At 39.2% G+C, this 18,176-nt stretch overlaps 1 protein-coding gene across 4 annotated transcripts in view; it reads left to right on the top strand.

Moving 5' to 3' along the window:
• Positions 1–18,176, top strand: part of TMEM273 (transmembrane protein 273) — a 187,737-nt gene that overhangs the window by 160,216 nt on the left and 9,345 nt on the right. For all 4 annotated transcript variants that reach the window (XM_036735407.1, XM_036735408.1, XM_036735410.1 and 1 more), the window contains 3 exons: positions 975–1,028; positions 2,992–3,102; positions 7,967–7,997. In XM_036735407.1, the coding sequence (XP_036591302.1) occupies positions 975–1,028; positions 2,992–3,102; positions 7,967–7,997 (196 nt within the window). The remainder of the gene's footprint in view (positions 1–974; positions 1,029–2,991; positions 3,103–7,966; positions 7,998–18,176) is intronic.

Here is an 18,176-nt window from a genome sequence, read left to right as displayed (position 1 = left end):
AGTTATTTTCCTCTTTCTTTGATCTCTTGGGGGGTATAAATTTTAGTAATGGTATCATGGAGTCGATGAATATACACATACACAGAATTTCATGCTATTTTGGGGCCCAAGTTAACTTTGCCAATATGATGGGTATGAGACAGGGTATCAGAGTTATCTTAGTTTGTATTTCTCTAATCATTAGTTATTTTTCACATGTTAAGCAGAAATTTGTATTGTGCCATGTTCCATTTTGTGCTCAAAGACGGTCATTGTCTTTTGGTTTTGTGTTATTCTGGTAACCAAGATAAGTATAGACTGTAATTCTAGACCCCAATGTGCTCTTTGTCATTTACTTGTGGAACATCATGGTGGCTTGAAAAGAAAAAGAAATGGAGAAAAACCTTAGGCCACTGAATTAATGGCTATAATAAAGAAATTACGAAAGCAAACAACTTACTCCCAGAGGATATATTTACAAAACGTCAAAACAACCAATTGAAAAGAAAGAAAAATTCATTTAACCAGCAAGTTGCTTGAGCTATGGGATGTCTGACATGCAGCTTGACTGGATTTTCAAGTGAATTGACCCACTGGGCTTCTTGTTTTTCTTTTATGAGGATGCAACCTCAATTTGAGTTGGCTGTATAATATAATGATCTCTACTATGCAAATAGTGAAATCTATTCTTGACATTAATATTGAGAATGGAGAAAAAAGGAGAATAAGAGACAACTAATATCCATAAAACAAGGTCACGATATTGTATCAGGTGTTTATCATAAATATGGGTGGGACTGGGTTTAGGGATGGCTTGGCCTGGGACCTGTCCAAAATGGTGTTCTAATAAACCATGATACAATTAGATTAAATTATAATTAAATATATAATATATATATAAATATATATATATATATATATAAATAAATATATATAAATAAATATAAATATATATATATATAAATATATAATTAAATTATAATCTTCTTTTGCAGATTTTGGTGGAGTTCAGGTGCTGACAACAGGAAAATCGACTGGTATGGAAATAGGTATGTCCCTACGTGAGGTGTTTTTGTTATCAATGGAAAACAAGGATGGGAAAAAATTAAAACAAATGCTGAAATCATAGTGAAACAAACACAGTGGAGTAGTTTTGGGTTTTTTTTCCCCCAAATAAGCACAAATTATGTTATGAATTTAAGGATGCAATCTGTGATCTGAAATATATGGAAAAAAGATTTTGGGAAATATTGTTGGGAATGATACAGCTTAGAAACTTCAGGCATTGGTTGCTGCTCAGGTAAGGGTTTGGAGCAAAGAGGGGGAAAGCTACTTATTAGGAGTCATCACTGTCTCTGCCCTATCCTCTCTGGTTTGAGTAAAAACATGAGCTCCTTGGAGGCAGAGGCTAGCTTTTGTCTTTGTACCCCCAGTCATGCAACATAGTTCTTTGCATGAATTAAGTACTTAACATGTTGTTTCATGGAATTGAATCTGTGCCTTTGTATACTCCATTTTCCACGTCCATATTTATAGATTGGCTTCTCCCATCTCTACTTACTGAAATCCTTCCCTTACTTCAGGATCTTGTCTAGGTGTCACTTCCTCCTTAAAGTCTTTCCTGTATGTCCCCCAACCCCATCTGAAAGTAATCCCTCCCTCCTCAGATTTTTAATAAAGCTCTGTATGAACCTGTCCTTTGAACATGGTTATTTGTATACACGTCTCATCTCCCTTACTAAATTGTAAGCTATTTGAAGACAGTAACTTTCGTTTGTTACCTTTGTATTCCCAGGGCCTGATAGGGCTCTGTAGGTAGTAGGTATAAAATACATGTTTATTTTTAATTTGAGAGGATATCTTTTTTGCTTTAACATCTTTTAATTGCACCATGTCCATTCTATTCTCTATTCCTAATGGAATAGGTTTTATGTTCACCTGTCACTCGGTTTTTGCCCGTGTGGCATTGGACCTAGACAATACAGAAGGGAAATGGGGAGAATAAGGGACGTATATAGGAAAAGTACTAAATAATTAATTTAACAATATCAGTGGATCATCAGGATACTGAAGAACAAAGGGAAAACTACTAACTTGATTCCAAGTTTGTTTAAAAAGAATAAACAGAATAACTAATAATAGCTAACTTCTGCATAGTACCTTAATATAATCTCTCATTTGATCTCTCCAACAACCTTGTGAAGTAGATGTTATTATTGTCCCCATTCTACAGACGGGGAGAAACTGAGTCTTTAGCCAAGAGTCACCCAGCTAATAAGCATCAGAGGCAAAATCTGAACTGAGGTTTTCACGATTCCAAGAACAACATTCTATCCACCATAGCACCTAGTTGCCTTGAAGGGTCATTTGTATAAGAAGAGAAGATCGACTGGTCATACGGCAATGGTCGTATGAGGGATTACAAACAAGACAGGGCGATCTACTGGTGCTCTCTTAATATTAGAGAATGTGAAAATGTGCATTCTGTCAAGGGAGATGTGTGTAAATAAATTTTATATATGGAAATTACATATTTTATATTTTATAATGCATACATATATACACATACATATATGTGTATATATAAATTATATTGTAATTTTACAGATTGTCAGTTAAATATATCTAGACATATATGTGGATATCTATATGTACATATGTATATCTATATATACATATATATCTATATATACATACGTGTGTATAAATAGTTTCCATTAATAGAATGTGAAGTCCATGAGAGCTAGAATTGCTTCAGTTTTTGCCCTTGTGTTCCCAGTACCAAGTGGAGTGTCTAGCATACAGTAGGCATTTAATATTTATTGATTGGTAGGTAGATCGACTGAATAATTGGTAGGATACATTGTAGCCATACTATAGAGGGTCTTGACAATGTCATACTAAGGAATTTGGTCTTTAACTTGTTGATCATGGGAACCACTGATGGATTTGGAACAAGGGTTAATGTGTTAATAGCAATTCTGAGCAATCTCTTTTATTTTCCATTTTCAGATTTCAAATATGCCGTCATTGGAACTACACTGGGAATCGTTATCTCTATTGGTTTTCTAGCACTAAAGATCTGTATGATCAGAAAGCATATGTTTGATAATGATTCCTTAGGTAAGAAAAAGACAAGCTTTTGTTTTACTCAAGGGGGAGTTTCTCTGTTGAATCTCCACAATGCTTCTCTGTTCTATAACTATAGCTTTGTAAGAAGACAATGTAGGAACTATTTGGTTTCAGGGGAAGCATTTCCTCTAAGGTCTCCTTTCAAAGAGCTTTCCCTATTTCAAAAACATTTTGGCTTAGTGTCCCTCAAAATCTTCTGGGGACACAGTATTCTCCTCTTTAAAGTTGAATTGAGTGAAAATCAAAGAATTTCTTCTTTGAGAGCTGAGCCCTACCTGAAGCATGGCATTGTTCCACAATATTCATGTCAAGGGCCCATCCACCTTCTGCTTTAATAGCTCCATTGATGAAGAATTCATTACCTTACAAGGTGGTTTACATTGTGTTCAGAGAATTACAATTATTCAGTCATTTTTCCTTATTTTGAATGGAAGTCTGTCTTCTTATAATTTCCCTTCATTGATCCTAGTTCTATTTGCTGAGGTCAAACAGATGAAAGTTAATATCTTTTTCACATGACAGTCTTTAAAATCCTAGAAGATAAATATCCTTCTTCTTTTCCCAAATCTTTTCTTTTTTAAGCTAAACATCCCCAAGCCATTCCAATCATCCTCATATGATACAGTGAAAAAGTCCCTATCACCACCCTTGTCATCCACCCACCACAATCAAGTGGAACTCTTTTCTCCCAACTTTCACCCACTGACAGGCCATCTCTGCACTCATAAGGCTACTTGACTGCTCACATGGCTTGCATGAGATAAGAAACAATAACTCAATTCCTTCTTGTGAGATGTAGAACCACCAAGCCTTATCTGCCCTGCAGATCCTTTCCCTTTCCTTCCTTCCTTCTTCCTTCCTACCTTCCTTCCTTCCTTGTTTCCTTCCTCCCTTCCATCCATATTTCTTTCCTTCCCTCCCCCTTTTCCTTTTTCTTTCTCTTTTTCTCCTCCTCTTTCTCCTCTTCCTCCTCCTCACTATCTTTAACTCATTGATATTATTTCACTCTTCTTTTTGTGTGCAACTCATTGTTGATAATATAAGCAGCCTATTTAAAATACAGCATGCAATGCATTGCCTTTTAAATGAGCCACAATTTTGGTTATTCAGAAATGGTGTTCAGTGATCTACAGCCGTGTAGCAACATCAGAAGCTTGGGATTCATTGAAAAGGCTGTGTGATTTTCCAAATGCAATCCAGTCCATTCTCCTTTCTTCTTTGGGTTCAGCTCAGTGCCCATCTTCAGTATCTGCTTAAGAAATAAGCTCCTTGAAGGCAGGTACTGTTTTTGTTTCTTTGTTTTGCTTTCCTTTGTAGCCACAGTGTCTAGCACATAGTATCAATAGGGATCCAGACCTATGATTTCATTAATATAGGGAACCAATGCATATCAGAGCCATAGTCTTAGTCTGGGACAATGAATGCTTAAGTGACTTGCCCAGGGCCAGTATATGATAGTGGTATGACTTAAATTTAGGACTGGGGACTGGTTCTCTGTCCATTATATCATGCATCCTCTTGGCACATAGTAAGCACTGAATAAATGCTTGTTAATTGATTGGTGGATAGACTGGTTCAATGGACTATTCATCCAGCTTCAAGTCTTAGTCTAGATCAGTTCTTAACTTTTTATGTGTCCTGGACCCCTTTGGCAGTCTGTTGAAGGTTATGGACTCCTTTTCAGAGTAACTTTTTTAAAATGCATTGAATAAAAGAGATAGGATTACAAAGGAAACCAGCTATACTGATGTTATCAAAATATTTTTAAAAAACAGTTCAACAGACTCTAGGTTAAGAGCTTCTGGGTCTAGATAATAGGCATTCTTTACTTGCTTAGTATTTTCTTGTGATTTTTAGATGAAACTCTTTTGAGTGGTTGTAAATTTCTTTTCAGAGTCTCTTTACTTTTCCAGTGATTGATAAAATCAGCACAATATCATCTGCAAACAGGAATATTGGGGATACTTCACTCTATAGAGGGGCTCTCTCTTTAATTTGGAGTCTGCACTGGACATGCTTTAATAGAGGCAAACACTTTTGGCATGTAGGCTTTTCTCTCTTCTTTTGCTATCTCATTTGCATTTATCAGAATATGGTTGAAGAGTTATCTCTGTTATTACACTTGGCCTATGCACAGGAGGGAAGAACCTTGCTGGAACAGAGAAGAAAAGACTACATTTTCCTCCATTAAATTAAATGCTTTTAAAATCAACAAACAATGTGCACAATTGGCTAATATATATTCTATATCTTTCAATTAATCGTGTTGAGGTCTGTGGTCTGCTGTAAAACATTATCTGCAAAAGGCTTTTTGTTCTCATCATCAAAGATGCCTTTGATATATGAACATTCTCAAAAACACTTTATAGGGTGAGAAAGTAAATGTGAAGTAGTAGTTCTAGTGTGCTCTCAAATTCCTCTTTCAGTAGTGATACCATCTGTGGTTCAGCATCTTCCTTCCTCTCAGATATCTTGAGGATGAGCCCTTGTGTGAAAAATCATGGTACCTCCAGCACAAACCTCTACAGTATATGCTTTGTTTGCTCCAGATTCTCTTTTCTCTATTACCCCTTCTTCTTACCCAACAGTACATGGACTACTTTAACATTAAAATCCAAACATGATGATCCAATGATGTCAATGATGGAAAGAAACATTAGCTATAAAAATACTGATAAATTTTATCCATCTTATTTTGCTTTGTTATCCTTTTCCACCAGTTTCATCTTTAAATGCTTTCTGGACGATCTTGCTTAACTACAGACTTTTTGCAAACCTAATTTTTTCTCTCCATTGCTTTTCACTGGGCAAGTCAGTGCCTCTCCCAGGCAGTTTGGTAAGAACCTATATTGCAGAGAAGATGCTAGTCTGCATTTATTTATAGAAAGTTCCTCACCCAGAGCTCTCTGCACTGATGACATAAAAGTTTCAGTCAAAAATGTTCTCTTTCTCTCTCTAAATAGAATTTATGTGTACATATATATGTATGTATGTGTATATACATGTATATATACATGCACATATATGTACAAGATATACCTATATCTATATATGCTTGAAAACATTTTGAAAGAGGGGATATTTTACCTCTTGCTTTGACACATTTTCCTATATAGGAAAATTTATCATGGAGAATTCAAGCCTGTGTCACAAAAAGGAGGCCTAAGAACCTAGAAGTCATCTTGGTCAGCAAATACTTTATATTCTTGATAAGTGGAAAGCTGTGGTGGCCAAAGGCAAAATTGATTTAGAATATAAGCTTATTTGTAAAAACTGATAGAGGAAGATGGTAGGAAATCATGAGGTGGAATTGCCTCATAAATCAGTAATAAGCAATGGAGAGAAAAAGTAAGTTTGCAGAAAGTTTGCAGTTAAGCAAGATTATCCAAAGAGCTATGTCTGTGTCTGTATCTGTCTGTCTTTTTGTCTATGCCTGTGTCTGCATCTATTTGTGCCTATGTCCGGGTCCATGTCCATGTCCATGTCCATATTCATATCCATATTCATGTCCATGTCCATTTCTTTGTCTGCCTCTATATCTTTGTCTATGTCTGGTACTGTGATTTCTTCAGTGAAGGGAGCTCCTAGCATAGAAGATCTCTTCACTAATAAAAATCAGCATCTGCTCTATAATTTATAGTTTTTAGATAATTTTGTAGGGCACCAAGAGGTTAAGTAACTTGCCTATTGTCATACAGCTGGTCTGTATCAGAGGCAGGACTTGAATCCAAGTCTTTCTGATTCCAACGCTAGTGAGCCCTCTATCCACTAGGTCAGGGCTGTCCAAAATGCAGCCCACAGTGTGATTTATGTGGCCCCCCTACAAGCATAGAAATTTGCATAAATGCTTTAATAAACAAAGCCGAGCTACCTCACAGCTCTCACTAAAATGGTAAATCAAAATATATTGTCTATTGTTTCAATAAAAACCTAAGGGTGGACAGCCCTGCACTAGGTCATACTGCCTCTCTGGCTTTATTAAGAGTGAGTTAACACTATAATTCATTTGGCATGTGGAAAATATTATGTCTTATGATCCCAGGTAGTTCTTAGTAGATTTGTAATCTTGGATGACAAAACACTGATTGTTACTCCTTTCTGAAGAGTCTCAGCATTACAATTTTGGAAACTTTTCTATTGTATTCAGTTACGTAATGAAATAATGATATATCTTTAAAAAATGTGATCATGAAAACGTGGATGAAAAAGAGTTATATCTATACCTATTGCATGATGAAACGAAGAAGAGGAGTCCTTTTACTTGAGCAAACCAAGGATGCTCTGCTACTTTGATGCATCCCCCTGATCCATTTGCATATCTAAATTCATGTGGAACATAATTTGTCATAGTTGCACAAGGAATTAACTATTGATGTTGCATCCATGTATATAAGAGGAGAGCAAAACAGCCTCCTCATCACACACACACATGCCAGATTAGGTACTTTAAATGAAAGAGAGGAGGTGGAAAATGGAGGGGAAAATACAAAGAAGACAAATAGTATCGTCTTGGCTTTTTAAAATTTCAAAATCTCATCCTTGACAACTAGGCTATGAAATTTAGATCTTGAAATTTATCATCACAGTCATCACCAAATCCAACAGGCAGGAGATACCTTAAAGCCCAAATTCCCTCTTCCTTTTCCACTTTCTTCTGCCTCCACACTTGCTCCCTCGGCCCCCCAACAATCCTTTTCTGAATAGTTAAATCCCAGAATTCTCCAAATCCGTACTGAGTTCCACACAACTTTCCATTTCCATAATGATGAGCACTGGTCCCAAGAGATGCTGGTGACTCTGCAGACTGAATATGAATTATAATGCAGATTGTAAATGTTGCTAATCCTCTTTTTAGATACAACCTCCCGAAGAAAGAACAACACGAGGTAAGGACTCTTTCCAGCTTATAATATTTAATGTGTTTTCCTCATCCTTGTACTTAAGGTCAAAGAAACCATAGATTAAATTCTACTAGGGGTAGAATAGGAGAATGGCTGTATAAATTGTAGCAGGTTATTGTGGTGGGATTCTATAATGTAATTAAGACTGGCAGGTATAAGAAACAAAGAAATCTGGAAAGATCTTTAGGAATGTCTTCATATTCCCAGCTCTAAGCACAGTGCCTAGGACATAGGAACTTAATAAATGCTTGAATGAATGAATATAATGCAAAGTAAAAAAAAATCAGTGTTGGAAGGGCAGAGTATACACTAGCAACAACCTTGTAAAAGGAAAAGTAAAAAAGAAGCATAAATGGACAAAGAATTTTTATGGGAACAGGAGCAGTAACCGAAAAGTCATGATGATATTGAATATATCAAAAATAATTCATTTTAGTGTAAATAGTTTCAAAGTAATAATAAAAAGGAGAGATGAGATTTGATAGAGTAAAAGCAGGTAAACTCAGTGCATTTGGCCTCTTTGAGAAATTAGGAGTCTCTTAGCTATTGATCTGACCTGAGAAAGTGGACCTGGATGCATCAAGGTACAGGGAAGCTAATACTTGGCCCTGTCAGCACCTCGATTCAAATAGTTCCTCTCATACTTGCTCCTTGTATGACCTTGGATAAGTCACAGCAACCTGGGGCCTCAGTTTCCTCACTACATAAGAGACTTGGACTAGATGGCCTCTATAACCCCTCCAGGTCTATGATAAAAAATAGCTAACTTTTGTATGGCACTTGAAGGTACACAAAGTACTTTGTATGTTATCTCATTTGAGCATAAGAAGTAGATGATATTATTATGCTCATTTTACTAAGAACAAGAGAGATTAAGTGACTTCGTCAGGGTCACATGGCTAGGCAGGATTCAAACTTTGGTCTTCCTGCCTTAAAGTCCTTCACTGTAACTAGTGTCCACCTGGCTGCCTATGATCTCAAGTCTTTCCACTAGTGTTCTACTCACTGTCTCATCATAGGGAGACGGTGTTACACCCTGGGTTGTCAAAGATTTTGCTGCTGAGAAAGCAGATTTAGTATGCCTTAACATACTAGGAAGGCTTTGAATATTGGTCCAGTGACCAGTCTACCACCTACCATCTGAGGAACAGCCCAACTAAGTTTTAAGAGGCTCAGTCCTAGATTGGATGCAAGAAGGATGAGTCTTTCAGCTACAGCAAGTCTCAAAAGTCATCTGCTTAGCCATAAAAAGGTTGCCCTGTGCCTCAGGAGAGGGAGGACCCGCACTGGGGAAATAACCTAGCTGAATCATAGAGGATGTATTTCCCAGGCTTTTTACTCTGGATTCTTTCAATCTCTCTATGAATAGAATTAACTGTTATCTCTTGAGCAAGCAAACAGAAGAGGGGACGTGCTTAGGATAATCTAAGATAGGTTCAGGAACCAAGATCCTCCCCCTCTAGCCTGTTCCTTACATCCTCCCTTCACCTTCTAATCAGAGTCATAAAGTTGTTCCATCAAGGATGCTGTAATCAGTCACTTGCAAGGCATGTGGCTGTAGAGGAAACAGCACTGGGAAGGACGAGTGCTATAGCTTTCATCCCTCCATGGTCCATTACCTGGTCTGCAAAGATGCCTCTATTTCTTTTGCAAGGTATAGTGCATTGGGTACTAGATTTGGAATCCAGAAGACCTGGGTTCAAATCCTACATAAGATACTATGTGACCCTGGGCAAATCATTTAGACTCTCTGGGCTTTTGTTTTCCTAAACTGTAAAATGAGGGGTTTGCAATTGATATAAGGTCCTTTCCTGCTCTAAATCCATTATCTTGTACCTATCCCCAATGCTCAGACCTCTAGACACAAAATAAGTTCAATAAATATTTACTGACCAAAGTGTGATAGTTTTTGTTCAACTAAATGTGGGGAGAGGAATTCTTGAGAGAATTCTTGTCTTGTGTTAAGGGTGGGCTTGGTGATTTGGGACTTTCTTTCCAACTCCCAATCTAGGATTCTACGAATCATCCTTTCATTGTTCGGTTCTGTAATTCGGGACTGGGGGATGGGCAGGAAGCCAACTTCAGCAGCATCTCATGGAATTTTCAGAGGTTTTAGAAATTCATAGCTCCACCTCCACTTTCCAGTATAAATGCGATGGATATTCCTAGCACCACACTCTCTCATTTCACCTAATTTCCTCCTGGAACACTGTGGCAATATTGCAGGAAGCAAAACTTCCCTAGACATGAAGAACCAATATTCGTGGCCATATTCCTGTCTGACTCTGAACAAAAACTCCACGGCTCCCCAGTGGGAAGCCCAGGAAAATATCTTTCCACGCTGCAGGTGGCACCTGCTGCCTTACAATGTTGCTCAGTGCCTTCTATTGGCTCTGTGGTGATTCTCGGGAATTCTTTCATTGGCTTCTCACCCAGAACTAATTTTTGGTTCTAAGGATCTAGGGCGCCTTTATCAGATAAGAAGACTGGTAACTAGCAATTTTAGCACCTGGGGCAAAGTGCCCTGAAACCAGCTTTGTAATTCATGTTCTGAAAATAACACAAGAGGTAACTAAGACAAATTCAGTTAATGGGCAGAGTCTGTGTGGAGACAACACTGCTGGGCCTTAGAGGGTGATATCCCAGGGCTCTATGAGACTGTAACTAAGGTGGAGAAGCAGAATGAGGTAGCCTGGGGAGGAACTCATCTGGACTATGACTGTATGGGAGAGAAAGTGCACAATTTGGAAGCTTCCGACTTTAACTGATTATTCTTGGTCACTAGGTGCAAAGCTCAGTTTCTATATTGCAGAAGGAAGCAAAAGTGCTTCAAAATGTAGCTGCAACAAACTTTTAAAATGCTTGCTCATTCTTTAAAAATTTTGCACCTTTTAAATTGTTGTGCCCTGAGGAAAAGCTCTGGTTATGCCATCCTAGTTTTTCTTCTGCAAATGAGCACATATGTACACAATGCAATATATGTATGCATATGTACACAATACACATATGTATGTACATAGGGGACATACCCATATGTATATACACACATACGTGCATATATATGTATATATTGGAGAGAGAGTAGTTTTTGAGAATATGCATACACATATACATATATATACAATATATGCATATAAGTGTATGTATACTGCATATAATGTTTGTATATGTGTATACACACATATCTGTGTATTTCTTCTTTTTTTTTTGGAGGGGGAAGGCAAGGCAATTGGAGTTAAGTGACTTGCCCAAGGTCACACAGCTAGTAAGTGTGTCAAGTGTCTGAAGCCGGATTTAAACTCAGGTCCAGTGCTCTACTCACTGCATCCCACCTAACTGCCCCTATATGTATATTTCTTGTGTCTATCAAGTGACTCCCCAACTCTAACCCCCCACCCCAGCAAAGATAGTAATCTTTGGGAATATATACACACATACATATATGCACATGTGTATACAGACATATGCCACCATGGATAGAGCTGAACCTGGAGTCAGGAAAACTTCTCTTACTCAGTTCAAATCTGGCCTCAGACACTTACTAGCTGTGTGACCCTGGGCGAGTCACTTCACCCTGTTTGCCTCAGTTTCCTCATCTGCAAAATGAGCTGGAGAAGGAAATGGCAAAACCACTACAGTATCTCTGCTAAGAAAACCCCAAATGGGGCCACAAAGAGCCTGACGTGACTGAAAATGACTGAACAACAGCTACAACATATATGTGTCTGTTCCCAAAGACTACTCTCATTGCTGGGTGGGTGGGTGAGTGGCAGAGTCACTTGACAGAACAATCAAATTCCATGTAGAAAAGATAGTCACTGAGTAAGACTAGCTGGGTATGGATGAAGTTGTGTCCCTCGACTGTTGATGAGCTCTGAGACTTTGGGCAGTCTTTATTTTCCTCATATAAAAAAGAGGAAGGGGGGGTGGGGCGTGGAGGGAGACATCACTCACCTTTACAGGACAGTGATTAAGCATGCCTCACTTCTGATTCTTTGTTCCACATAAGCTAAGTAACAACATTTCTATTTGCCAAGAGAAAGCTGTGAACATGAGGCAATTATCACGAATGAATTTAGGAGATTAATTGTTCGGATAACTCTAGAGTCCAAGATGCTTTTCTCTTTAGACCCCTGGAGGATGCAGAGAGGACACAGAGGTGTGGGGGCAGGTTTCCACAGTTCTTCAGGAAAAGCTCTGGAGACTGCAACTGTCCTCTTCTAGCAGTATTTTATGTCCTGGGTTCAGGTATTGGTTCCGCCCCTCTTGTTTCTTCTCTTCTGCCTCCTTTCCAGCTGCACAGCACCCCTTCTCTTGATTGCCTGGCTAGCCAGCTCTTGACGTTCTCCAGGCACTGAATTCCAGCTGCCAGGGGTAACTAGACACCAGAAAGGACTCCACCATCTGATGGCTGCATATTTGGTGAATGTCTCACTTTCTACATCAGGAAAACGTCAAACGGAGGCTATGTCTTTTGCAGATACTGGCAGGGAAACTCCATCTTCCCCATCCTCCGCTCTTGGAATATTTTCCCAGGTCATTAGGCTATATTTAGCTGAGTATTCCTTCAGAGTCCTGACTACTGGCATAAAAGAAAAGGTGCTAGCTTTGGAGTCAGAGGATGTGAGTTCAAATCTCACCTATATAATTTACTATTTATGCGACCACAAGCAAGTCACTCCACTTTTCTGTTTATAATTTCCCTCATTTGTAAAATGAGAGAGTTGGACTTGATGGCTCCTAATGTCTCATCCAACTCTAAATACATGATGATGTCATTCACTTCACGTATTTACTTCCTGCCTACAGGGTATGTGGTTCTGGGTTTCCCCTCTAAGACTACGTGCCACTTACTCTGTACACATCTTGTACGTATATAATTATTTGAATGTCGTCTCTTCTGTTAGACTGAGCTCCTTGAGGGAAGAGACCATGTTTTTGTCCTTTCTTTCCAGCACTTGCCACACAGTGGGTACTTAATAAATGCTTCTTGTTGATGATGATAGACCTGGTTTTGACACTGTACTGAAAATTGGTTGGATACCAGTTCTCCCTTCCTTCAGGGAGCTGAGAATGTTAAGAGAATTAGGTTGACCCCAGAGGGATGGAGGGCTTCTTCTCCATTAATTCAATTCAGCAAATATTTGTCAAGGGTCTATGATGCACATTAATATGTTAGGCACTGGGGATACGAAGATAAACGTGGGGTCACCTCTGTCCGCTAGGGGTTTGGGATGGTGTTAGTGACCCAGAGATGCCAAATGTGAATAGGTAAGTCAATGTGAGTTCATTTGAGAAGAGAGAACTCTCAGTGGAGGAAAAGAAGACTTTATGAGGGAGATGTCAAAAAACTGACTTGAAAGGATGATAAGGACCCTAAGAGGTGATGAGGATGGAATGAATTAGAGGCTTGGGTGGGGCGGGGTGGTGCAATCTCTGCAAATGCTTAGAGGGAGTAGAAGGACCATCCAGAGGCCAGTTTGTTTGGAATGGAGAGTGAGTCTTTTAATTACATTCTTTTCTAGTGTAGCCAAAATCACCCTTGTCTTGTGCTTTTAAATTTTAACCCTTTGTAAGATAGGTAGGTCAGGTGCTGCTTCTAGACCTCATGCTTCCACACACCAGTTGTGTCATTTGGAGCAACCTCTGGGGGCTTCAGTTTCCTCATCAGCAGAAGGAGGGGGCTGCCAGCTCTATCCCTTCTATGAATCTCTTGTTACTTATTATCTTTTTTTTTTGCTTTTTTCCTCCATTTTAATCTTTATTTATTTAATATTTTTCGTTTTCAGCATTGATTTTCACAAGAGTTTGAATTACAAATTTTCTCCCCATTTCTACCCTTCCCCCCACTCCAAGATGGCATATATTCTGGTTGCCCCATTCCCCAGTCAGCCCTCCCTTCTGTCATCCCACTCACCTCCCATCCCCTTTTCCCTTACTTTCTTGTAGTGCAAGATAGATTTCTATGACCCATTGCCTGTATATCCTATTTCCTAGTTGCATGCAAAAAAAATTTTTGGACATCTGTTTTTTTAAAACTTTGAATTCCAAATTCTCTCCCCACCCACCCTCCCTAAGAAGGCAAGCAATTCAACATAGGCCACATGCATATCATTATGTTAAACCCTTCCACACTACTCATGCTGTGAAAGACTAACTATATTTTGCTCCTTCCTATCCTATCCCGCTTTATTCCATTTTTTCCCTTGACCCCGTCCCTTTTTGAAAGTGTTTGCTTTTGATTACCTCATCCCCCTATCTACCCTCCCTTCTATCGTACCCCCTTTTTTATCTCCTTCATCCTTCTTTCCTGTGGGGTAAGATATCCAATTGAGTGTGTATGGTATTCCCTCCTCAGGTCAAATCTGATGAGAGCAAGATTCACTCATTCCCCCTCACCTGCCCCCTCTTCCCTTCCTACAGAACTGCTTTTTCTTGCCACTTTTATGTGAGGTAATTTACCCCATTCTATCTCTCCCTTTCTCCCTCTCTCAATATATTCCTCTCTCATCCCTTAATTTGATTTTATTTTTTAGATATCATCCCTTCATATTCAACTCACCCTGTGCCCTCTACCTCTCTCTATATGTAAATTCCCTTCAGCTACCCTAATACTGAGGTCTCATGAATTATACATATCATCTTTCTATGCAGGAATGTAAACAAAACAGTTCGACTTTAGTAAGTCCCTTATGATTTCTCTTTCTTGTTTACCTTTTCATGTTTCTCTTGATTCTTGTGTTTGAAAATCGAATTTTCTATTCAGCTCTGGTCTTTTCACTGAGAAAGCTTGAAAGTCCTCTATTTTGTTGAAAATCCATATTTTGCCTTGGAGCATGATACTCAGTTTTGCTGGGTAGGTGATTCTTGATTTTAATCCTAGCTCCATTGACATTGACCTCCAGAATATCATATTCCAAGTCCTTCAATCCCTTAATGTAGAAATTGTTAGATCTTGTGTTATCCTGATTGTGTTTCCACAATACTCAAATCATTTCTTTCTGGATGCTTGCAATATTTTCTCCTTGATCTGGGAGCTCTGGAATTTGGCAACAATATTCCTAGGAGTTTCCTTTTTTGGGGTCTTTTTCAGGAGGTGATTGGTAGATTCTTTCAATTTCCATTTTACCCTCTGGCTCTAGAATATCTGGCAGTTCTCCTTGATAATTTCTTGAAAGATGATATGTAGGCTCTTTTTTTGATCATGGCTTTCAGGTAGTCCAATAATTTTTAAATTATCTCTCCTGGATCTATTTTCCAGGTCAGTGGTTTTTCCAAGGAGATATTTGACATTGTCTTCCATTTTTTCATTCCTTTGGTTCTGTTTTATAGTATCTTGATTTCTAATAAAGTCCCTAGCTTCCACTTGCTCCAGTCTGATTTTTAAGGTAGTATTTTCTTCAGTGGTCTTTTGGACCTCCTTTACCATTTGGCTAATTCTGCCTTTCAAGGCATTCTTCTCCTCATTGGCTTTTTGGAGCTCTTTTGCCATTTGAGTTAGTCTATTTTTTAAGGTGTTATTTTCTTCAGGATATTTTTGGGTCTCCTTTAGCAAGTCATTGACTTGTTTTTCATGGTTTTCTCACATCCCTCTCATTTCTCTTCCAAATTTTTCCTCTACTTCTCTAACTTGCTTTTCCAAATCCTTTTTGAGCTCTTCCATGGCCTGAGAGCAGTTCATGTTTTTCTTGGAGGCTTTTGATGTAGGCTCTTTGACTTTGTTGACTTCTTCTGGCTGTATGTTTTGGTCTTCTTTGCCACTAAAAAAAGATTCCAAAGTCTGAGTCTGAATCTGAGTCAGTTTTTGCTGCCTGGCCATGTTCCCAGCCAACTTACTTGACCCTTGAGTTTTCTGTCGGGGTAATACTTGTAGAGTATAGAATAATTTATCCCAAGCTTGAGGGGCTGCACTGTTGTTTTCAGAGCTCTTTCTACACAGCCAGCTCTGCCACACCAGCGCTCCTCCTCCCCAAAGAACCACCAACCCGGACTGGACTCAGATCTTAAGCAGGCTCTGCACCCCTGCCCTGATCCTCCACTCAATTCCTCCCACTAGGTAGGCCTGGGGATGGAAGCAACTGCAGCTGTAATTCTGTTGATGCACCTTCTCAGCTGCCCCTGGGGCTGTGGCTGAACCATGAACTCCTTTCACTCTGTCTCCCACAGTTTTCCTCACTAACCTTCTCTGTTGTTTTTGGTGTTTGTGGGTTGAGAAGTCTGGTAACTGCCACAGTGCACTGATTCAGGGCACTAGGGCCTGTTCCACCCAGCTCCTGGTCTGTTTGGTCCAGGTGCAGCCCACGCTGGGCTCTTCTCTGCTCCTTTCTGCTCCCAGGTCCATGTGATAGACCTTGTCCTGTGACCATCCAGACTGTCCTGGGCTGGAGCCCTGCTTCCCTCTGCTATTTCGTGGGTTCTGCAGTTCTAGAATTTGTTCAGAGCCATTTTTATAGGTCTTTGGAGGGACCGGGGTGGGAGCTCATGCAAGTCGCTGCTTTCCAGCCACCATATTGGCTCTGCCCCACCTCTTGTTCTTTATTATCTCCATTTTGCAGATGAGGAAAACTACGTAAGCAAAGGTTGAGTGAGTTGCTCAGTCAAGGTCAACCAGCAAACTTGAGGTAGACCTGTGTGTGACTAAAGATCTTCTAATCATCAGTTCAATGCTCCTTCTAGGGAGAGTTTTAGAGGAATATCTCTTCTTCCTCAGTGCCTACTCAAGTACATTATAGTTGAAAAGCAGGTTTTGAAACTTTCACACCATACTTTTTGACTTTCAGTGTTCAGAGTATGTTAGGATAAACCACATCTTGCCACTATCTCATAGGCAAGATAAACAATACTCCTTATCTTCCCTTTTTATTCCTTTCCTGCTCAAGTACATCAGAAGAGAGGTTATAATGTGGCTCACTGTCAGTTCAATTCAGCAACCAACATTTAAGCATGCATCATGTGCAAAGGCTTTGAGTTAGGCATTAATGATGCAAAGATGAAGTCAGATGTAATCTCCCTCCTCAGGGAATTTTCACAAACTTTCCAACTTCAGATGAGATAATGAGTCTAAAGTACTTTACAAACGTTGGTCTAGAGAGACCTAAGTAACCACCATTACAACTATCTCTATTTCTGATTTCATCATCACACCTTCAAATATTCCTCATTACTACAGTATTTGATGACCAATACGTTCAATCCCTGTCTGAATTTCTCAAGGGGATCTGCCAGATTTTACCTTCCCTCCTCCACTTACCCCCCAGTGAACTGGAATAGTTGGTAAAATGGAACAATTCCACTTTGGCACCTAACTCATTGGAAATGCATGTTCATTTAAAAACAGAACACCCAGAGAAGGAAAATGCCTCATACCCATCCAGAGCTGCCTCTGTGAGTGGGCAGAGTAGATAGTCGCCTACATGAAGGAGTGTGCTGGTAAATGTTAAACAATTGGCTTTCCTGGGTGGGGGAAAATGCATGAAAGGCACACTTTTCAGTTAAATCTGCATTGCTAACATTTTCCTCCAGCATTTTCTTAAGTCTAGACAAAAAAATAACTCAATCCCTGATTGTAGCTTTGCTGAGTTCTGAGGTTTAAAGACCCGCACTGAAAATTAACCAAAGGCTCCTGATCCTACAGCTGTCTCCAGCACGCCCCTGAATGATTTTAGAGATTATGGGCATACCCCTTTTGATCCAACTATTAACCCCTCTGCCTCCATTACACCCTTATAGCTTTTTTGAGAGTAGGGACTATTTTTTGCTATTCTTTGTATACTGAGGGCTTAGCACAGTGCCTAGCACATAGTAGGTGCTTAATAAAGTCTTGTTGACTTGACTTTGGGTCTTAGAGTCCTCTCTTAAAATACAAATACATCCTGGAGGGAATCATACTTGAAGCTCCTATGCATGAAAGCTTTAGTTATACTTTATATTCAAGTAGCACTTCAACAGTTCAAAGTGGCTTTGTATATATTGGCTTGTATAAAGTATACAACATTCTTGCCAGAGGCAGGGCAAGCATTGTTGCTGACATTTTATAGATGAAAAAATAAAGCTTTGAGGGATTAGTGAGTTGTCACAGAGATCAGAAATGCAAGGTCCAGCTAAAACACCCACCTCATTCCTAGGCATCACACCTTTTACGAGAAATCTTCTCTAGTTCTTCTT

Source organism: Trichosurus vulpecula, chromosome 8, assembly GCF_011100635.1.
Source record: "Trichosurus vulpecula isolate mTriVul1 chromosome 8, mTriVul1.pri, whole genome shotgun sequence".
Classification (NCBI taxonomy): Eukaryota; Metazoa; Chordata; class Mammalia; order Diprotodontia; family Phalangeridae; genus Trichosurus; species Trichosurus vulpecula.
The sequence above is the reverse complement of the archived record's forward strand: the minus strand, read 5'-3'. Positions and strand labels throughout refer to the sequence as shown.